At 43.3% G+C, this 23,694-nt stretch overlaps 1 protein-coding gene across 1 annotated transcript; it reads right to left on the reverse strand.

The window, feature by feature from the left end:
- Positions 1 to 2,774: 2,774 nt before the first annotated feature.
- On the reverse strand, positions 2,775 to 15,779 carry zdhhc8a (zinc finger DHHC-type palmitoyltransferase 8a). The gene is made up of 10 exons (XM_015942071.3): positions 15,540 to 15,779; positions 8,753 to 8,874; positions 8,507 to 8,664; positions 8,029 to 8,201; positions 7,838 to 7,940; positions 5,411 to 5,502; positions 5,170 to 5,302; positions 4,944 to 5,058; positions 4,299 to 4,411; positions 2,775 to 4,226 (listed from the first exon to the last, which is right to left on the reverse strand). The coding sequence occupies exons 1-10, from the start codon at positions 15,641 to 15,643 to the stop codon at positions 2,958 to 2,960; spliced, it is 2,382 nt and encodes a 793-aa protein (XP_015797557.1). The 5' UTR covers positions 15,644 to 15,779; the 3' UTR covers positions 2,775 to 2,957.
- Between the last annotated feature and the right edge of the window lie 7,915 nt (positions 15,780 to 23,694).

Raw genomic sequence — 23,694 nt, forward strand, 5'->3', positions numbered from 1 at the left:
TATTAAGGATGCTTGTTTCAGTTGTGAGATTAGACAATAGGATCAATGATAAAATAAGTTGTCACACACTCCATGGAAACTTTCAGAGAATCCACAAATAGTGGCTTTCAGATGGTTTTGTTACTTTTAGCAAGTTTAGAAAAGAAGCAGATGAGACAGCGTGTCTGATAATTTAGTTTTTCATCTGATAATATTAGAACATGTCAGTAATGTCTGAGGGGACTTTATAAACACCGTATAACTAACACTACTGGAGAGGGTATGGATTACACAGAGGCTTCTGGGGTGGGGGGGTGGGGGGGGGGGGGGGGCATTTTGCCTTGGCCCCCAAAATGTCTTGAAACGGCCCTGGGTGTGTGACTGAGTTTTGAAGGTGATTTGAATTGTATCAGATGTGTAAATATGACATGTGTATAACTTATTGTTTTATACAGGTAAAAACGTGTAGTGGAGATAAATCTACCTACATTTTACTTTTCCACACTTAGTTTTGTTTTCTTGTTTTTATTGAACTATTTTCCTGTCCTGTCTGTCTCTCATCTTCCTGCGTCTCCTCTAAACTCTACAGAAAAAACTGCTGCCTGGATTCTTACTTTTTCACCTCAGCAGTTACTTTTGAGCAGATCAAAGGGATCTCCTGACCGCAAAGCGGAGAGCGCCTTTCGATGCTGCGTCAGTGAGGTGAAATCACCGCAGCACAGGTGATGAGCTGCGCAGCAGCAGAGCGCTTCAGGCACAAATAAGACAGAAAATAGAGAATATGTGCGGACATGAACCATTGTGTGTTAATTATAGTTTTTTGGTTGCGCCACTTTGAGAATGGACAGTGCGCTGGAAGCAGCTGCCTGGAGCGCTGCGCAAGAACGCGCTGTGCCGCTTTCTGTGCTCTCTGCTCTGTGCTCTCTGCTCAGAAGAGTCCATAAATGATGTAATATAGATAGAAAACTTGTTTCCGGCTCCCCTGGATTAAGATATACAGCTCCCCCATAATTCGATCCCTGCTCCTGGATGAAAAGCCGGACATTTTCATCAATACGACCGCGGACCCCCAGTCCGGACGCCCGGACAGAGAGTGAAAAGTGGACATATCCGGGGAAAACCGGACATACGGTCACCCTAGTTTAATATAATGCGGGAGATTACAGACATGCCTACAGTATTTTGCTTGTGCGCTTGCTGCCCTGGGCCCCTTAGAGTTCGTGGGCCCTGGGCAATTGCCCAGTTGCCCATATGGTTAATCCGGCCTTGGCTGCATCTGTTTCCAACGCTTTCCTCTTTTTAATTCTTGCCTTCTCCGCGCCACCCTTGCTCTTTCTACTTTCCATCTTTCCGTCAACTGCGTGGTCACGTGGTGCGCACAGGCGTATACGGGGGAAAAAAACGAGCTGCAGCCTGCAGGTAGAGCCAGCCAGAGACAGCCGGGAGGAGCGTATGTGATCAGCCCGGCGGCCTCAGTGCCATGACTGAACACCGGCACCAAAAAATAAAAATAAAATGATAAAAAACAAAAACGAGAGCACCGGCCCCATGCGGCCCAAACATCGCGCGGCCCACCGGGAATTCTCCAGACCCTCCCGATTAGCCACTCCGGGCCTGATTTGGAGTCTTATTTCCTGATATTAGACATCTCCTCTCTGATTGGCTAACAGCAAAACAACTCTACCACTGACCACATTTGCTTTGGAACATTGATTTTACATCTCGACAAATAACACAAGCCTGGAGGATTTCTGCTGTGTGATGGAGTTGCTAATGCTAACTGTTAACTTCTACTAGCCGAGATATTCTCTGCTGTTTCCTGGACGTTAAACCAACAACAGCCTTCCCCGTCACGAGTCAAGATGGGTGAGGCCATGAATGTTAAGTGACAGAGTGACGTAGATCTGTCAGGATTTTTAAATCCTAGAGTTTCACCATCTATTTTCTATCAGAAGATAATGCAGGAGATAGGTGTATGAGACTATTTTCATGTTCAGCCTGCATTAAAAACTCAGAGTGACTGAATATAATCAGACATAACGATTTAAAAACATTTTTTCGTGATTTACACCTTTAAATCTGTTTGAAAAAGTGAAAACTAGATTTATAAAATTATCCCAACTTCCTTGAATCTCTTCCTTTTAGTCGAACATGCATACACCGTTTAACAAATATGGAATATTTTCTTTACATTTTTACTTTTAGTTACCTTATCTGAAGGGACATACAGCAGTGGTGTTCAAGCCCCGGTCCTCCAGGGTTTATTTTCTGCACATTTTGGTTGTTTTCCTTCTCCAGGACCTGATTTAATGACTTGATCTCCTCCTCAGAAGGTCCTCAAGCTCTGCAGAAGCCTGTTAATCAATCACTGAGTCAGATCAGGTGTGTCTGAGCAGAGAAACGTTTAAAGCCTGCTTGATTGAGGCCGTCAAGACCAAGATTGGACATGGATAAAACACCTTTGAGCTATTACTAAAACTATCCACTAGATGGCACAATGCAACAAGTCCAGTGCAGAAAATAACTTCAAATATTTCTAACATTTCATGCAAATTCACTTATTTAACTTAGATTAATAAGAAATTAAGAAAAAAAAACATAAAACTGGAATAGAAATTACAAAATAAGTTTATTCATATAAACGACTACAAAAATCCTATGAAACGAGGGTTGGGGACAAATTAGATGAAATGGTATTACAATTTTCACAATATCAAAACACAAACAAACATCTGTTTTCTTGTCTTCAGCTGAGCCAGTCATGCTCCCGCCCTCCTCCTACAAAGTGAGACGCGGACATCCTGAGATTCACAGTTTATTTTTCCGTAATTGCTTTGAATATTTTTTGAGTTTGTCCTCCTTCTGCACACCCTCCTACTCAGGAGAGCCCCATATGGCCTCTTATTTACAAAAGATGAAGACTGAGACTAACTCTGCATAGGGGGTTCACTTGCGCCGTCAGAAACATTGAGTGGGTTTTATTTCAGGGCTCCCAGAGTGACGGACTCCTTCCTCTCGGAGGAGAAAGGGAGGGAGGAGCGCTTCACTGTGGCGTTGGAAGTGTAGGGGGGTGCAGGGTAGGTACTGGGAGGTAAACGTGGCAGGGTGGCTGTGGAGGGCGTTAGACCATGCGTCTGCCTCTCAGGAGGACCGTAAGGTGGAGACGAAGACCTGCCCTTGCTCTGTAAGCTGCTGCTGCTTCTCTGCAGAGGAGAGCTGGAGGTCTTGGGGCCACGAGTCAGAGAAGATGTAGAGGAGCAGGAGAGAGGCGAGGTCCTCATCCCGTAACCTAGAATTCCCGTACTCATCAGAAACTCCCTGGAACCATAGGCGGGTGGAGTGGGTCCACGGGAGCCTGGGGGTCTAATGTTCTCTGGAGGTAAACTCCTCCTGCTGGGGATGTCGTAGATCCCCAAATCAGGCCCATAGAGAGCCTGGGATCTGGCTTGGGCACGGAGAATCCTCTCCCTCTCGTCCATCTCTCGTCTCTCGTGGATGGACGCCATGATGGTTTTGGAAAAATTGTCATATTGTGCAGCGGCAGACTTTGGAAGCGTCATGTCCTGAGGAATAAAATCTCGAAGACTCTCTTGAAGACCTTGGGAGGTGTGTTCTCGTTTCACCGCGCCGGGAGGAGGGACGTCTCGGGACATTATGCTTTGGGTTTGGAGGTCTCTTGGCATCAGCCCTTGCAAGCCAGGAGAAGAGTCTCTTTGGATGAAACCTTGGTAAGACGGTGAGGGGACCCTGGAAGTGAGACCCTGCAAAGACGGGGACGTTTCCCGAGGTTGAGGAGATTGTCTGGTGACTCCCATGAACACAGGACTGTAGCTGTGAGGGTTTGGACACTGCACCATCCCGTCTGTCCCCAGGGCCATGAAGTGGGAGTGGTAGCTCACTGTCGGGGCTCCCCGTTGGGTTAAAAACTGAGGATCTGCAGGGTTGATGAGGTTGTCATAGGAGGGGCTGCTGCTGCTGCACTGATTGGCCAGCAGACTGGAATGGAAGACGATCCCTGAAGTGGCATTGGCGTGCAGCTGGGATTTGTTGCCATGGCGACCGTTGTGTTTTAAAGTGAGTGAGCGGGTGCTGAGCGGCAGAGCGCTGAGCTGTAGTGAGCTGGAGACAGCGCCGGGCTGGAGAGGAGTTTGGATGGTTTGATGGCCGCCTCTGATGGGACTCTCTCTTGAATCCGAGCAGAGGTCAGCACCTTTGCTGTTGCCTTGCTGGTCGCATGTCTTCAGCAGCTGAGAAACACAAACCAATTCATGAGAGTCGTTTTCACCTTAAACAACAAGGAAAGCTGAGCGAAAACCCACCTGTTCTGGAGGAATGGGTGACGATCCTCTGGATATGGCTTCCAGGACCGGCCGTAGCTGCGGCACGGTGGGAATAGACACCGGAATGATGGATTTGGTGTGATGGCCCACATCTGAAAAAAGAGGTCATCTTGTGATTAATCGCTGGTGGAATCTGCAAAAGTGCAGGAAAATCTACAAAAGCATTTCAGAAAATGACATCTTTAGGGTTCGATTTAGTCACAAAGCTTTTAAAATTCCTTCTTTTCAAGACTTGAAGTGATTAAATCCAAGATCTCCAACCAACGTTAGCTCCCACAAATCTGTCTAAAGCTCTCTGCTACAGCTTTTTTAAAATCATGTCACAGAGAAATATTTTTTATTTTTCATTATCAAAGGCTAATTTAGATCTCTCTTCAGAGAGGGGCCAAGTATTTGTCCAAACTCCTTACAAAACATTTCACACTGGAAAATCCTATTTGGCTGATTAGCACCACCTACAATCTGATCATTGTGCAAAGGACAGATGATTCTAGCAGGGGCCCATGCCATGGAGACCCCACCCCTAGAATCACCAATGGTTATGTCCATAAACCAAACACCGATTTGTGCAGAGCTGAGTCTTCTCGTCAGGTTATGCATATTTGTGTATTTGTTTTTCAGTACCATCCATGACAGAAACTTGACTTTTCAGTAGAATGCGGTCTGGTTTTGGGGGCAGCGGAGGCGGGGTCTTCAGCTGTTTGATATCGGACAGCTCCGCTCCACCGGTTGAGGATTGCTGGAGAGAAGAGGAAGAAATCAGATGCAAGGGAGAAACGTTTTACATCTCCAGACATCTGAGGTCACATTCTTTGGGTGTTGGAGAATGTTTTAAAGTGTTCATGCATACTTTATTTTGGATTGCCAGAATTTGAATCCCATTGTCCTTGGCTTTCACCGGAATCTGTCTGTCAAGCTCCGAACGGAACAGGAATGGAGGCTGAACGTAGATGGTCGTTTTCCTGCAGGATCTTGTTGTGTAGCTGGTTTTTCCAGGAGAAACAGAGATGGCAAACAGTCATTCGGTAAGGTACAAGGCTGCGTACAAAGCACCAGATTGAGCAACAACAAAAAAGAGGGGAAATTCTTACTTTGGTGGCACTGGACTGCAAACCAGATACTCCATGTTGTTGCAGCAGCCTCGTGTGAAAGGGTTCACACCTCCTTGAAATTTCCCAGTTACCTGTGGAAACATGCAGAAGTTCACACCTGTTAATGCAAATAACTGATCAGCCAATCACATGACAGCAACTCTTCAATAAAAAGCACAAGAAGGAGAAAAAGAAGAAGCCGGGAAGTAAAAGTAAGAGCTTCATTTCTTTGGAGGTGAAGCAAAGAGCTAAAATCAGAGTGAACATCGGTGCGACCTACACTAGTTGTAGTGATGTGCCAATGAAGCCTCGTGAAGCGCTTCAAAGCATTCTCTACTGTGCCATTCATGATTCAAGGCCTCAAACACGTTAGCTGTGGCGCCATCTAGTGGTACTTGGTAACATTACAATGCATTAAAATGCTTCACACTGTGTCTGTGGATGTCACTGCAGGCAAAACTGCATCAAATCTGATTTTTCCTGAGTCTGAACTGCACAGATCTGATTCTTTTTCCCTAAATCCGATTTAGTCACTTTCGTTTGTGGTACTTATTCCATTTTTGAAAGCGGCTATAGTCTAAAGGTCATGTCACGTTAAATCAGCCTCCTACATCACTGATCAGCGGAACAGAGTGTGGTGTGTTGACGTTCCTGAGGAGAGGGGGGTCCCCGTGAATGGTTTTTAATACCGGACATTTTCAGTGAATAATAATTTGGGAAGACAGGGAATAAATATAGTTTATGGTTTCACGCCCAAAACGGGAGACTTTACAGGTGTGACCCTGAAATTGTGGATTAACTCAGTCAATAAGATTTTTTTACATAACAACTCCACACAGACACATGGTCCAAACCAAAACAACCCACAGATCACTGTGTGGTTCGGCACCTTTTAATTTGAAAGTGACACAGAAAACGAACCGGTCGCGTGACTCAGGCAAACCGAGGCTTCGTTTGTGATCGGTCACGTGGTTTTCTGCAAAATGAAGCAAGCCTCGAAGCGGGGCTTCATGGCACGCCCCCTTACTGCTCGACAGGGGTGGACAGGGACCAAAATTCAGCCCTGGCATTTTTACGAATCGTCGGCCCTCAGTCGGCCCTCCCCATTGGGAGAGCAGTGGGGGTGGGGGGTATTGCCGTCTCTAGGCCGAATGTGAGATGTAATATAGCCTGGCAAGCCAGACTAAATAAATGTATTATTTAGTCTGGCCACGCTCCATTGACGGCTCTCGCTTGTGGGGCGGGTTCTACCGTTGTCTTTCAAATGATCTCCGCATTCCACTGGACAATTAATGTGACATACTCTTGTTTCACTCTGTTGCATCATCCCACCCACCAGGCATATAGAGTGCCCTGATTGGCCCACAAAGCGGATAAAGCTCTGTGATTTGTTCACTAAGCAGATAGAGCACTATGATTGGCCCACCATTATGGACCAATCACAGCTCTTTATGTGTTTGAAACCCCTCTAGAGAGCTGTGATTGGCTAGCCAGAGTCCTGGTAGGAGCTGCAGAGGTTCCAATGGAGCGTGCCTAGACCAAACTTTGCAAAGCAAGAATTTGGTCTAGTTCACTAGGCTAGATGTAATATGGACTGGGACAGTTAAATAACAAGCAGGGCCAGACCGCTGCGACCGGGAGCCCTGACCTTCCAGATCAGCTCATTCTCCACGGGCGGAGATCAGCGGGACATTAGCTACATGCTAATGCGGTAAAACAACTCCTACGTCATCGCTCTAGCTAAAAACGCCTATAAAAACTCTGTAAGCTTCTCCATGTAGCTAATGTTCTGCAGATCACCAACTGTAGAGTAGTGTCGGCCCAAGCTGGGCAAGCAGCCCACTTTGCTAAGCGGCCCACCGGGATAGTGCCAGAATGCCAGATAGGCCAGTCCGCCCCTGCTGCTCGATACAAGCCACAAAGCCTCGCTTTGTTTGTCCCATCATAGTTTGAGGAAACTACCGGAGGTTACAAAATGGCTGAGGGTGACCTGATTTTGTTGCTACTGGACTTGTAAGTAATCATATTTTTTGTCTTTTTACTTCATGGTTCATTTTAGTATTAGTTGGCTCGTGTTAGCGTTAGCTTGCTGTTAGCTACAGCAGGCTGCAGCAGAGTTGTTTATGACCGTTGTAATTCCACTTTCAACCAGTAGAGTGGAGGAGCAGGAAACTGCTTTGTGTTACTTTAAATAACCATCTGCAGAACAGCAGATCTAGACCACAACATGTCAGAGATTGAAGCAGATGGACTCCAGCAGCAGAACACCACAGCACTGCTGATAAGAACAGGAAACATGAGGCTACATATCACACAGGATCACCAGAAATGACCCAGAAGAGACTGGATAAACATTTCCTGGTCTAATGAGTCTGGATTTCAGCTGCAACATTCAGATGGTTGTTTGTCTGATTAAAAAAAACTCACTTGTTCATTGGTGGTGCGACCTCTGGATACCAGATACAAGTGGAAACAAGTGAGACCCAGAACTGGGATCAGAAACAAACCCGATACGCTGATCACCACCAAACTGAAATAAAACTGATAAGGAAGGTAGCTTTGTGTTAGCATTCTTGTTTTTGACAGATAAGAACAGAGCTGGACGGAGACAAGGATACGTCATGGTGCAGTGCAGCTCCCACAGGTCATCCGCGTGGTGCAGGACGTAGATGAGGCCAAAGGTGAACACGGCAATCATGTGAAGGGTGAGCGACAGCAAAAACAGAAAGAAGTAGCGGTAGTTTCGCCTGCCGATGCAGTTGTTCACCCACGGACAGTGGTGGTCAAAATCCTGAGAAGAGATCAGGTTTTATCAGAAAGTATTTCAGCTTCCACTGTTTTTCAGATTGTCTTTCTGCAGATATGACAGCATTGGAAAACGGGATTTACCAGATTAATATCATTGTCCATCACTTATCCTGCAGAAGTCCCCCCCCCCCCACACACACACACACACACACACACACATACACACACTCACTCCAATCGTAAGCTCACACTGGTCCTCTCAGCTGACTAATTACTTCCACTAATCCTTCCCCCAATTTCCAAGTTTCACGCATTTGTTTTTATTTTTATTTTCACTGCTGTTCTCACCTCCACACAATGATCACAGACGCTGCAGTGAGAGCAGCGTGGCGGTCTGTAGAAATGACACGACGCACACCACTTCATCCGCACCTGGACATCCTTCACCTCAACGTTTTTGTACAACGGAGCACGGAACTCGTCATCCTTATCTTCATCCTCTCCGGCTAAATAATAAACAGCAACACAGGAGACTGATAAAGGGATGCTTGCAAGTGACAGAAAAAAACAGAAATGTGATGGAAACATACTGACCCACAGGAAGCACTCCAGCATCCATAAACGTTGCCATGGTGAAGTTGGCCAGCACAAAGAGGAAAAGGATGGCACAGCATGGTGGCACAACAGGGCAGATGGTCAAAGCCAGCCAGGGGCATCTGAGTACACACACAGGAAGGAGAGAAGAAGAAATAAATCACATCCACATAAGAAGAAGAAGCCATCTCTGTTGTAACGGGAGTATTTGGGCCAAGCTGATTCATCTATCCCTTTAAGGTCGACGTTAATGCAAACAAAGACTTTAGGGGATCATCATCATCCTATTTATTCTGATGGGAACGCTGGATCACAAAAGTAATTGTTGACAGTGAGAGATAAGCTTGTGTTAGCGTGTGTTCGGCCGTGCCAACAACAAGGGATTAAACAGAGGGGTTTTTCCTCAACCAATCTTCCAGAATTCAGCAGCGAAGCTCCGTCTCACTGAGGAGGAAAGAAAATCTTCCATCGCGTTAGTTTTCATGTCTAAAATATGTGTCTAAAAATAATCGTCAAAAATAACCACATGAATGATCGGTTAGCCTCACATATGTGCCTGTCCATCCATCCATCTCCAATGGATTGGGTGAGGGGTGGGACACCCCTGGACAGGTCTCCAGTCCATAGCGTAGCAGTTAGCCTGACATGTGTGTGTTTGGTCTGTGGGAGGAAACTGGATAACACATGTAGGGAGAGAACATGCCAACTCCACACAGAAAGGACACTCAGGTGGGATTTGAACTAGCAACCTTCTCAATGCAAAGAAACATTGCTACCATCTGTGGCACTAGGCAGTCCATAAATACTGATGGAAAATAAAAAGAATTTTAATGGAATGTAATCATATTTAACCTTTAATACAAGAATCCTTACATTTTTAGAAAAGTGTATGAAGTAGTTTCTAATTTTTGTTCTGCACAACCATTCAAACTTTGGGTAGCAAAGTTTTTAAAAAACAAATTGCTTTGGTTTCTGCCCACGATGAGGTGTCATGGTGTTGTGATAGACCAAAGGCTGCAACGGTTTTTGTCAAGAGAACAGTAAACCAGTAAAACCGCTACCAGTGAGTGAAAAAAATCACGGTGATTGATGAATTAATTAATGAATGGGTCTGTACTCTTATCCTCTCCATTTAGTTATTGAGCGTGCAAACATGCGTGCGTATGTGTTGGTGTGCATGTGTGTGTGTGTGTGTGTGTGTGTGTGTGTGTGTGTGTGTGTGTGTGTGTGTGTATGTGTGTGTGCGCACATGCATGTGTGCATGTGTGTATGCGTGCGCATGTGTGTGTCTGTGTGTGTGTATGCATTCGTGTCTGTATGCGAGTGTGTGTGTGTGCATGCGTGTGTGTGTGTGTGTGTGTGTGTGTGTGTGTGTGTGTGTGTGTATGCATGCATGCATGCATGCGCACACATGCATGTTTGAGTGTGCACGTGTGTGTGCACATACATGAGTGTGTGTGTGTTTGTGCATGCATGTGCATGCATGTACGTGTGTGTGTGTGTGTGTTTGTGCGTGTTTGTGCGTGTTTCTGCATGTGTGTGTGTGTGTGTGTGTGTGTGTGTGTGTGTGTGTGTGTGTGTGTGTGTGTGTGTGTGTGTGTGTTTGTGTGTGTGTTTGTTTGTTTGTTTGTGTGTGTTTGTGTGTGTGCGTGCATGTGTGCGTGCATGTGTGCGTGTGTCTGCATGTGTGTGTGCTGAATTATCCTGCATAAGTGAATCTGCAGCGTGAGATTAGAAGGAGGGGCAAAATAATCAGGTTACATGGACGGAGAAGAAGAATCTCTGGATTATTTTCATCGAGTTTATTTAACCTACACAATGGAACTTCACTGGGTTCTTCCTGACTGCAGAATCTTGAGCGTCTCTGAAATTGAGTCAAGTCGAGTCAGAAATCAAGTGACACTCGTCACTTTTATTTTCAAAACTTTATTGTCACTTCATTAGCAGCTAATTGTTGCCTCATTTGGAAGATCGGAAACAAAATTAAAAGTGAAAACGTTAAGACAATCATTGTCCTTCATGTTGCTGCTGTTGATCCAATCTCCAGACCCAGGAACTGAAGTTGCTTTAGTCTGTGGGGGGGAGGGGTCCCCGACCCTGTTGATGCCATGCCAGCTGCAAACCCAGTAATCCCTAGATTATGACTTTTGGATTACAGACCATTTCTGCCTGTCCTGTGCATTGTAGCTCCCTTAAATTAGATGCATGCAGTCAGTGTAGTGTGTTGTCTGTTACACCATAAAATTACAAATTCCTCAATAAAAGAATTCCCTTTAATCCAAACTGATAGAAGGCTCTTCTTTAGGAAAGCAACATGCTAGCATGTCCCCGGTTCTCTTTTTGCTAACCGAGTTCATGTTAGACATATGATTAAAAAGTTGGATCTGATCCATCACACTGAGCTGTGCCATCAAATCATGTCACAATCTAATTAAAAACTAAAAAATTGGTGAACGTTTTTCATTTTCAGTTTCTCTCTCTTTTTTTTAATCTAAAAATAGAGATGCATCAGATTATGATAAAGATGCCTCCACGGCCTCCACCGCTGGTCTGAGACCATCTGGACCAAAGAGAGACGGTTCATTACGCCAAAGACAAGCCCCACCTAATGAAACGGTGGCGCGGGCAGATCTCTAATAAATCACACTGAGGAGTAAGCTGCTCTGCAATCTGCATGCTGGCCTCATCCCCACAGTGGGTCAGTGGCACAGCAGACGCCACAATAAACACACAAGCTGGAAATCCAGCACTACTTTTGTGAGACACTGTCACAGCTACATCAGGGACTTCACTATCTACAAAAGTAGGATTTAGACAGAAAAGGCTGTGAAATCTGTTAAAAGATGATGATTTGAAGTAGACTTTTTATTGTAATGGACACAGTTTAAATCAATTCAGCTTTAAATCTACACTGAAAAGAAAAGAAAGGGTCTTTTTGATCAGCTAATTCTAAAATAATTTACTAATTATTATATGACTTTAGGAATTAACAAATCATTTTAACCCTTTCATGCGTGAATTATGAAATCTTTAACCATGATTCTTTTTTAACAATTGTTTTCATTCATCTTTAGGTAATTTTTCAGTAATTTTCAACAAAAAATGTTTTAAACATTTAATTTGCAAATCATTTATTACATGTCCACCTCAGTGGACAGTGTGCATTCTGAACACGTTGGTTTGACTTACTAGAGTCCAATGGGGGGGGGGGGGCTCAAATGCAATAAAGTCTTCAACAGCTGTGCAAAAATAAGCAATTTTGAGTAGCTGTCCACTGTAGTGACCATTATGCATGAAAGGGTTAAAGGGGACATGTTGTGACTTTTTTCTTAAATTCTAATAGTTGCATGGATGTAGTTTTTTTTGGGGGGGGGGCAGTGGGGACATGCCCCCCCCCCCCCCCCCCCCACACACACACACACTTTTTCAAAAGTCAGTTTTTGTCCCCTGCACTTTTTACCATCCAAAACAATATTAAGCCTTATTAAATAGACACTGCTTGAGCACATAGGACCAAGTGGAAAACAACCGCTTGTGTTGAAGCCTGTCTCCCCCTCGGTCCTCATGCCGGTTGTGTCCCCCCCACTTCTGGAGTCTGCGTCCATGGTTATGTGGCTGATACAAAATGTGTTTATAAAGTTCTTTGTACTAAATCCCTCTCACGTGAAGCAATTTCAGGAGTTTTATTCTTAACCTTTTCAGTACTTTCCAGAATGAGCCATTACAGGGCTCCATCGCTTTAAGAAAACAAGCTGGATCTGGCCACGCGCACCCATCACCACTCAGGCTGCTATAAGCTGAGAAGCTCCAATATCTGGAAGGTGCTCAGAGTAGAGCTGCTGCTAGCCTAGAGAGGTGAGAGGTAGTTCTAAATGTATTTTCCCATTTGTGACATCACAAATGGGGACTTTTTGAAACTGCATTTTATAGAATCATAATTCCTTAAACTGAAAACTGACAAACAGTGATGCCAGTAGCGCATTACTTGGTAGTGCATTACTCTAAAATGACCACTTTTTTCAGTCGTGACTAATCTAACTCGTTACTATTTCCATATCAGTAAAGTTACTTGCACAAGATACTATGCATTACTTGTTACTATTTTTGCGTAATCGTTTTTGTGATTTGCAAAGATGGCAAAACCCGCAACAGCGTGTATTCCATATTCAGAAGAACCAGCATACCAAGCTATTAAATGACCGAACGGCACCACTGTTAATTTTGCGGAGATAAATTAGCTCCAACCAAAAATAGCACCATCAGAACACCGAACTAAAGAATAACAACATCCAACACAACGCTGGCAACAAAACGCCAACAAACACACCAAAATAGAACAAACAACTGGAAACCTAGTTACCCACAATGCACCTCAGCTACTGCTTGTTCTGCAGTCACTAGTGTCACCAGTCACCACGCAGTTCATGCTGGATGCTAGCAATTAGCATATTGCTTCATGCATTGCATTGGCATAGCAAAAGTGGTTGTTGGTTTTTATGTTGAGGCAATGGGTTTAGTTATTGGCAGCTGCTGAAAATATTTAATAAAGTAAATTTTAATCTAACTTAGTTACTTTTAACATAAAGTAATCAGAAGAGTAACTAAAAGTGGAAGGAGTCAGTAATCAAATTACTATTTCAAGATAACTGTGGCAACACTGCTGACAGAAAACAGATGGATGGGTCTTTTTGTGTTTGGATTGTTTATAGAGGAAGTAGAAACCCATATGGCAACACAAAGTGATGCAATAAGTGGGTTTTTCATATATCAAACGTTTTTCTGCTTCCAATAAACTCCTTTCAACATTAACTTTAACCGACTATGAAAAATCATTTTAAAAAGAATTCTTTAGGGATAAAAACAAATCTCTGGTCACTTCAATCCACTCAGGGGTTTTACAGATTTGCGTTGTTAGTTTTGACCATTAGCTAATATTGTTGGCCAGCTTTATGCATCTAATGCAGGCTAACAGAAGTCCTGCAGCACTGACTTGATGCATTTATGCAAAACATATATTTTTACATTGCTGCAGCCTTTTGTTGGGCATTTTTACAGCCTGCAAACGCCTGACCTCTGATAGTTTGCATGCTAGTTTCCTTGATCTTTTCATGTCTGTGCACCACACCTTGTTGGCTGCTCCCCACAAAAATCCACGTTAGAGGAACAAAAGCAGGAAATTGCTATCTGATGGATTTAATCAAACACAATCAGACAAAGGAAGCCTCCTTCAAGCTGAAGGTTGTTCTTTGACTTTCCAAAACTTGCAGCAGAACAAAAGTGTTTCAAGTTTGCATGCTCTCATTAATAATGCTCTCACAGAACTGCTGACATGAAGCAAAAGAAGCAATGGTATGTTTTTGTGTTCACATAAAATATCCCTGCAGGGTTTGTTTCTGTGGGAATTAAAATATGGTTTGAAGGGTAAAATTATGCAAATGTGCACATTTATGAATATTCACAGTATGGTTTGCAGGAGAGTGGTGAAAATACATTTTGGTAGGACTGCACCTATTCATCTCTTGTTGCATGAAGTTTTGACCTAAAATGTTGAACAATGTGTGGTTTAGACCAGAAAACGAATATGTAGTGACTGTGGGAGATGTGCTACTTTTACAGAGCTGTGCAATTAAAAATAAAGTTATGTCACAAAATCGTCTGTGCTGAAATGCGAACGTCGTCCCAGGAGGAGCAAAATTATCAGTTGCCCATTCAATCATTCGCAGCGTTCTGGTATTGCAGGTTTAGCACTGGAGCTCCAATTAAATCGTCTTTTCAATCTCTTACATCAGCAGGTCATTGATTTTTTTCTTTCTTTCTTTCTTCGTCTCTCAGTACAAATTGAGTTCAGGGGAGGAGTTTCTCACTGGTATCTGGCACAAATCTGTCTCTAAATCTCCAACGTCTCTGAAAAAAGCATCAAGCTTGCAACTCAGGTGCCTGTCAAGCTGTCACAGACATATTTCTGGTGACAAATGTGCCGAAAACATTCAAAGGTTCCATACTGCACTCTTTTCTTTTGATGATGGGAAAATCACATGGCATCATGCAGAAGATCCTAATCCACACCCCCTCAATCTGGTGTCAGGTTCCAGTGGAAATGGTGCACAGCTGGAGAATGCAGGAGAAACTAGGACAGATATGGCTCCAGAGGTCAAAGGTGTGGAGCAGAACCATAGAGGAGGAGGAGGAAGTAGCAGGAGGGCATGTTTGTTTGTAGTTCTTAATGCACAACATGAAACCAGCATTTTAAGCATGGATGCAACCTAACATCACCTAAACTGGATTATCTGGGAGTTAGATGGAGTTTCATCCTCAGTGAAGTCTTTCAAACATCCAACCTTCTCCACCTTAGGTTGCAAAAAGTGATTTGTTGAGTTCCTCATGCAAAATTCATAACATTTGGGGGAGCTTATCCTCTCAACTGTGCTTACTCTGAGTCCTCTGGGTGCTCTAGGCAGCCACCCGGATTATAGTCCAAACTAGGAGCCAACCAAACCAGATGTTAGCCGCCCTGATGGAGACAGGAGTGAGTGGAGAGGGGCAGCAAATTAGCTCTTGTTGAGCTACTGATTTATAATATTTCAAAGTAAGCTGCAGCACAGCTAATAAACGTGTTTATTATTATTATTATTATTATTATTATTATTATTATTATTATTATTATTATTATTAATAATAATAATTGAAAGAAAATTTGATCCAGAAAAATTCTTGTCTCAAAATGCCTTTTTTTATTTATTCCTAATGCATTCAGACAAGAATTTAAAAAGTAGTTAAATGCACTCACGTGAAGACGAAGAACATGGAGGTAGAGCCGACCAGGAGGCAGACGGCGGTGCACACCGGGATGAAGGCGCTGGGCTTCAGCGCATCGGCGCCGCTCGCGGGCATCCTGTCCTCCAGTCCTTCTGTCCTCACTCTCTCATCAGGCTCCCACACGGACACGAACCACTGCTGCAGGCGCGGGGCTCTCACAGAGCATCGCGGTTACATTCATAGTTTAAAGGTGGCGGTGAGAGCAGAAAACAGAGACAGCATCCCGTCTGGTCCGATGTGTCCAACAGGCAGACAGCAGACGCACATCTGCAGCTGCCGTCTGTCCCAAAGGCTACTGGAGCCATCAGGAATGACGTGGAGCTGAATGCGACCCCCTCCTGAGAGACGACCAACATTCACTCCTTTATTTAGAGTCACTCACTAGATCCACTATTCTGACTTTATCTGATAATAAAGGATGATTAGATAGATAGATAGATAGATAGATAGATAGATAGATAGATAGATAGATAGATAGATAGATAGATAGATAGATAGATAGATAGATAGATTTTCACATGAAGCAATTTCAGCTGTTTTATTCTTGACATTTTCAGGACCTTCCAGAACGAGCCATTTCAGGGTTCTGTTGCAGTAGCCGCTGTTCTGCCACAGGGGGCAGCACTAAAATGTTTTTAGACCTATAGATTCTAGATATAATCAAGTTTACACAAACATGTCAAAAATGCACAGAACCCTCACCTAGAAATTAACCAAGGTGTGTCTAAAAACACTACACACACTTTTTTGTACTATGATTCTACCATACTTATCATATTGTGTTGGGCAATACTTATAAATCTAATTTATTAAAGATTTGTGTTCTCCAAAAAAGAGTGGTAAGGATAATTACTAATTCTGGATATAGAGATCATACAACTCCATTATTCTATAATTCCAGATTACTCAAATTTTTTTACTTAATTCTATTTAAAACTGTCCTAGTACCGTATAGAGCCATGATGGGTGTACTACCAGGTAATTTGCAAAGGATGTTTAAAACTCATGAAGGTGGTTATGAATTGAGAGGCATTAAAAACTTAATTTTTCCATTATACCGAACAACTATGAAAAGTATGTGTGTATCTGTGTGTGGTATCAAACTGTGGAACAAACTTGATGTGACTTTAAAATTATGTAAAAACATTAGATCATTTAAAATGTTGTATAAACAACTTATAATTGACTCATACATTAATAGCAAGTGATAAAAATGGTAATTGGTTGCAAATGGAATATTTTGTTTTTGTTGTTTATTGGTTTTGTTTTCTTTTTCTGTAGATTCATGTGAACAATTGTTTGTAACTGTAATTTTATGTAGCAAGGTGAAGATAGAATGACCTGCATAAAGAAAAAGTTTTTTTCTTTCAAATTTGCTAATGTGAGCAAATGTGATTTATTAACTGAATTGGGGCTGGACTAGATACGCTTTTGCTTCTTCCAGTTCCCTCTCAAACGGTTTTATGTTATTGTATGTTTTGTATTGTTTCATTCAACCGCATATGTTAATCGTATTCCACATTTTTTAATTTTTTTATGCACCAGGAATATGGGGGAGTGCATATGCAATTTGATGTTTTCGATGGTTTGAGATAAATAAATAAAATAAAATAAAAATAAATAAATAAATAAAAGACAAACCAAACTAAGATTACCAAATTAACTGAGAACGTCCAGGCACCGAAAATCCTAAAATTACTCTCCTTTATTAAAAGGGGACGGGAAATCCAAAAAGGGCAAAAACCCCACCGAATAATTAACCAAGGTTTGTCTGAAAGACGAACCAAACTGTTAAGCAGAGCCCAAATAGATACTGGCCTAAACTTGCTTGTGCCTGGAGAGAACAAACATGACTGGAGTCTGGATGCAATGAGGACACTCAATCAATCGTTTATTGGTACAGATGCAGCTTAAATAGGAGAGCACATGGCATGATCACATGACAAACACACCTGTGAGGAATGAACAATTATTGGGAGCACCATCATCAGTCACTGAATCTGTTAACAACCCCACTTGCTCACACATTATTCACAATCAACAAAGCAAAAACAAACACAGGAACATCATGGAAACCAACTATATTGCATCTTTGCTTGGCTGCTCCCCAAACAGAAACATGGAAAAGGTAAGTAGTTTTTTGTAGCTGGTTTAGTCATAAGGTCAGCTACCATCTGATCTGTTGGGCAATACTCCAAAAACATTTCACCATTGTTAACAGTTGATCTCACAAACTGGTATTTGATATCTATATGCTTGCACCTTTGTCTTTGAACAGGATTCTTTGCCAGCATAATTGTGCCCTGGTTATCTTCAAAGACAACAGGCAAATCACACTGATAATCACTGAGACGTTCAAGCAGCTGAGTCAAATACAAACACTCTTGTATGGTGTAAGCCAATGCAATGTATGCAGCCTCACATGTTCACAATGCAACAGTTGGCTGCTTTTTGGTCTTCCAAGAAATCAGAGGACCATTCCTACATAGGCTAACACAATAACCAGATGTACTCCATCTGTCATTCATATCACCGGCCCAGTCTGCATCACTGTAAGCTAACAACTTAGGTGTGTTCTTGCTGTGTCTTTCTAAATCAATGCTTTCGTTCTTTTTTAAACACAGAAACAGTTTTGTTTACCTGTTAGTAGCTACAGTTTCGCCGACGGCTGCCGGCTTCTTCAGGCTGACGCTGATGGTGGCGCGTCACTTCCTTCTCCGCTAACAAGCTTAACTCTTCACCACATTTCCTGTAACAGAGGATCTTGTCTTTTGTGCCTTTCAGATATTTCAGTGCATGCTTTACTGTTGTCCATTGCTTTTCTGTTGGCTCACTAAAATACTGTGACAACTTGCTGACAATATAACTCAGATCAGGTCTAGTGCATGTGGTCAGGTAGATTAGGCTTCCCACTGCCTCTCTGTATTTCCTGGGATCATTCAGTTTTTCATCACCATCAGTATAATTTAATTTCAGTTCACAAGGTGTCGACCTGGGTTTACAATCCTGCATGTCAAACCTTTGAAGCAGTTTGCCAACATAACTGTGCTGTGACATAGTCACACTTCCATCACACTGGTAAAAAGAGATACCTAGAAAGGTTTTCAGTCTTCCCAAATCTTTTATGAGGAACTCCCCAGCAAGCATTTCTTTGACAGCTTTTAAGGCTCTCTCATCACTAGCAGCAATAATCAAGTCATCCACCCATATCAATATTACTACTTCTTCATGTTCTGTTTCTCTCTTGTTAACACATTGGTCTGCTGGATTCTGTACAAAGGTGTGTTCACACAGATAGTCATGTAACATTTTATTCCAGTTTCGACCTGGTTGCTTAGTCCATACAATGATTTCTCAAGTTTGCACACAAGGTTTTCATGTGCCTGAGATTTTACATCATATCCTTCTGGCTGCTCCATGTAAATCTCACAATCAATCGGTGCATGTAGGTAGGCTGTTTTAACGTCCATCTGATGGAGAATCAGATCCTCCTGAGCAGCTTTCTGCATTAACACTCCAACAATGGTAAGGTTAGCAGTAGGAGAAAAGGTTTCTCCATAATCTATACTTTTCTCCTGACTATACCCCTTGGCGACATAACAGGCTTTGTACTTTTCAGATCCATCAGCATTGTTTTTGAGAGAATACACCCATCTACCCCCCACTGCTTTCTTTCCCTCAGGTAGGGTGGTCAGAGTAAATGTGTGGTTATCCCTCAATGATTTAATCTCCTCATCCATTGCATCTACCCACTCTCTTGAGTTGGATGAAGCTACAGCTTCTCTGAAAGTTTGAGATATATTAGAAACCATCTTGTAGCAGTAATCAATGTTGATCTGAGCCTGATCCCTCTCCACCCCATAGAAGTCTGGCCTCCTTCTCTCTCTTCTAGGGTATCTCTGTGGGGAAACTGATTCTGGCTTGACCTCAGCCGGCTGCAGGCTTATCTGATCTAGGTCTTGCCTAGTCTCTGGGGTGTCGAACTGCTTATTTTCATCAGGGTCAGGTCTGGTTGTACTATACTCTACACAAACTTCATCATCATCAGACATGTCAACAGTCTCCTGTCCATCATTTGAGATGAACCTCACCAGTCTGTGTTTCATCACCTTTCTGCTGTCAGGAAAATAGACCATATAGGCTGGACAGTTTTTGTCATAGCCAACAAAAATACCTTTGTCAGACCTTGGTTCTAGCTTTTTCCTGTCCTGCCTATAGGCATAGCATACAGTACCAAACTTCTGCATCCTAGACAAATTGGGTCTCCTTCCTGTCAGCAGAAAGTAAGGTGTCTGTCTGGTACGGTTATTGAAACATCTATTTCTCACCACTGCTGCTGTCTGGACTGCATATGGCCATAGCTCCTTTACTAACTGGCTTTCCAAGAGCATGCATCTAGCCATGTCAAGAAGAGTTCTCCAGTACCGCTCAGCAGTACCATTCTGGTGTAGTGAGTATGGTGCTGATGTCTCATGTCTGATTCTGTTCTTACGAAGTAGTACTTGATAACTCTGCCTAGTAAACTCAGTACCATTGTCAGATCTGATACATGTTACTTTACCATACGGGGCTGTGTCGGCTAGGAACCGCTCTGTGGCTTCCACTGTGTCACTTTTGTTTTTCAGAAAGTACACAAACACTGCATTTGAGTAGTCATCAATAAAGGACAGAGCATACCTATAGCCTTCTCTGGGCTTACGATCAATGGGGCCTGCCAAATCTGTCTGTACCAACTCTAAAGCTGACTTGGCCCTCACATCAGGTTTCCTGTTCCTGCTCTGAGTGAACTCGCCTTTAACACACACTTCACATTGCATAGGCTTGGATACTTTGCCCTTTATTGACATACTGACTACAAAGCTCTAACTTCTGAACATCGTCAAAATTGCAGTGTCCCAAGATCTCATGCCACGTCTGGATATCATGACAACTCATACATGCATCATCACAGTCATTGTTCGGTGGCACAGTAGGCAAATAAAACAGTCTTTTATATTCATGAATGAGAAAACGTGTACCGTCTTTGTACTGCAGGATGTTTTCACCCTCCTTGAAGATCACCGTTGCCCCGATGGAAGTTGCAGCTCTCACAGAGAAGATATCTTGCGGATAGGTGGGGATATACAGCGCTTGTTTCAGTCTAGCTACGAGGTGCCGCCTCTTGTTGTCAACCAGGCACACCTCTGCTTCTCCTCTCCACTCGGCAACCCCCTTGCACCTCGTACCATCTGCCAGCTCTATGCAGTGCGTCTCAGCCTGGAATGAGTCGTTGAAGCTCTTGAACTTGGCCAGGTCTGTGATGATATGCAATGTTGCACCGGTGTCAACTATCAACCCTTTTCTGGTGACACCACCCTTCGATCGACGATCACTGGTCACCAGCTTGAAGACAAAGGTGCCGTCCGTCTCTCTATTCACCCCACGTGCATTATCTTGCTGCTGCTGTTTCCGTCCTCCCCACCATGCAGTATTCTGTCCTTGGCTGTACCGCTGTACCACTGTTGACTACGATTACACCGTCTTGCCGTGTGTCCTTTCTGGCCACAACGGAAACATTCAATTTCCTTGCTTTCAGTACCCCGTGCCGTTGCTTCTGCTGGAGTGCAGGCCTTCCTTGGTGATGCCCAGGCCCCTAAGACATTGTCATCAGCCACAGCTGTGCGGATGCTCTCAGTACTCTCATAACTTTGCAACTTTGTCTTAAAGTCTGCAAAAGAGAGTCTCTTCACTTTGAGTGATAAAAATGGAAAAAGGCTTAAACAATTCTGGAAGGCCCTTCAAAACCATTACAACAAATAGTCCATCATTCAATACTTCTCCACCATTCCGCAGCGCTGTGATTAAAGTCTCAGCCCATATGACAAAGTCGGTCACACTCTCACAGCTTATCTTTTGCAAGGCAGTCAACTCTGTGCACAGACTAACAACATGGGGCTTCCCTTGCCAGCATAATAGTCCCGCTAAATCTTTGAGTGCACCACGTCAGTCATCTGCAGCCTTTCACATGACCAGGGACAAACATTTGTCATCAAGAAACTGAATCAATTCAGCATATGCTTCAGCATTCTTCCCTGCATCCTCAGCCTGTGCTTCTGCATCCGCATCCTCATCAGGCCCATTTAAAATTATGTCCTTCAACTTCTGCAACTGCAGATGGCCCAAAAATGTTGTCTCCCACAGTTCGTAGTTTTTTTCATCTCCATCAAACACAAGGTGGGACCAACGTGAGCTTGTGCGTTTACTCGTGGTGGTAGTACTCCAAAACTTGCAAACAAACTGGCTTGCAGTGGCTACTCACACAAACTTGCACAAACATCAATGAGCCTGGGCCCATAACCTGTTAAGCAGAGCCCAAATTGATACTGGCCTAAACTTGCTTGTGTCTGGAGAGAGCAAACATGACTGGAGTCTGGATGCAATGAGAACACACAGTCGTTTATTGGTACAGGTGCAGCTTAAATAGGAGAGCATATGGCATGATCACATGACAAACACACCTGTGAGGAATGAACAATAATTGGGAGCACCATCATCAGTCACTGAATCTGTTAACACAAACTAAAATTACCAAAGTAACTGGATTTGTCAAAAATCCTAAAATTACTCTCCTTCATTAAAAGGAGACTGAAAATCCACAAGGGCAAAACCCCAACTGGTAATTAACCAAGGTTTGTCTAAAAGACAAACCAAACTAAGATTACCAAAGTAACTGAAATTGTCCAAACTTCAAAAATCCTACCTACTCTCTCTCTGGCAGTAAGCACAAAACTGCAAAAGGGTTTAGACTGAGCCAAGAACCACAAGGGAACAGAACACCAGTTGCTGCTGCAACCCACAAACAATTTCTCTTCTTCGATGAGCTCCAGCTGGCTGCTTTTGAAGGGCCAGCTGATGAGGTAAAACTATCGCGTCAGACCCGTGTCACAACCCGTGCACGCGCATTGGGTCCACAGCGCGCGTGTGAACGGGACTCGCGAGCGAAAATATACATGGCAGCGCGCGCGTGAACGGGACTCGCGAGCGAAAATATACATGGCGAGAGGTCATTTGTGCACTGAGAGGGAGCAAACTGTGTCTGTGAGCACACAAGGATGTGCACAAGTGACAAACCTGCGTGCGCGCGTTGCCAACGAGCACACGGCAGAGGAAAACGTGCGCGCGCGGCAGCCTCTCTGCGCGCTCGGCAGCCTCTGCGCTCGGTTCCTAATTCCGCTCGCTCGGCTGTGAGGAGTTTTGGCACTCTGGAGGCGTGGCCTGTGGCAGATCTTCCCTATCCTCTGATTGGTTAGTTTACCCCGCACTTTACCCTCTAGCTATCTGTATAAAAAAATCTGATATTCAGCAGTTGCTGGCATAGCTCAGCTGGGAGAGCGGGTGACTCTCACTCTGGAGGATCCAGGTTCGGGTCCGGCCAAGTAACATAGAGATGATGTCATATTATTCTTTCCTAATTCCTGTGATATTATTTTACAGTTGTGACCTTTCAACTGTCATTAAATGTCCGAATGTTTGCTGGGCAGTGTTTTAAAAAGTGCACATAAGCTAGATGGTTTAAACCAGGTAAAAATAGACTTGTGGGTGTAGGTATGTTCAAGTTTAAAAAGTTCTTGCCTCATTAATGTATTGTTTATTTTTTTCAGCATTTAATTGACAAATTATCCTTTCAAATAATTAATTGATGAGTTACATAATTGTCCATTTAGAATTGTTGAATGGACTGAGTAAAGTTTGGTGCACTTTATATATTTCAAAACATGTTTTTTTTATTATGCATATAAATAATTTTAATGTTAATTTATTGAAATATTTCTATTTTTTCATTACCTCACCCTTGTTTTGACAAAAACAAGACCTTGCTGGATAATATCACGGAGAAACTATTTGTTCACAGTACATGGCTCAGTGAGGATCTGTATACCAAAGGAGGAGATGCTCAGCAATCTGTCTGCAGATTGTTACAACCCAGACTGGAAGTGGTGGGCTGTAATAAGAAAGGAGACCAAACAGAGGAGTGGGGGTTCAACAACTGATTTATTTAACCAAAGTAAGGATTTACTAAAGCAGATCAGTGCAGTCAAGAATTACTGGTGTTTGGGTAGTCCTGAACGTGTTGTGATGCCCCCACC

The sequence above is a fragment of the Nothobranchius furzeri genome, chromosome 6 (assembly GCF_043380555.1).
Source record: "Nothobranchius furzeri strain GRZ-AD chromosome 6, NfurGRZ-RIMD1, whole genome shotgun sequence".
In the NCBI taxonomy this organism is placed as follows: Eukaryota; Metazoa; Chordata; class Actinopteri; order Cyprinodontiformes; family Nothobranchiidae; genus Nothobranchius; species Nothobranchius furzeri.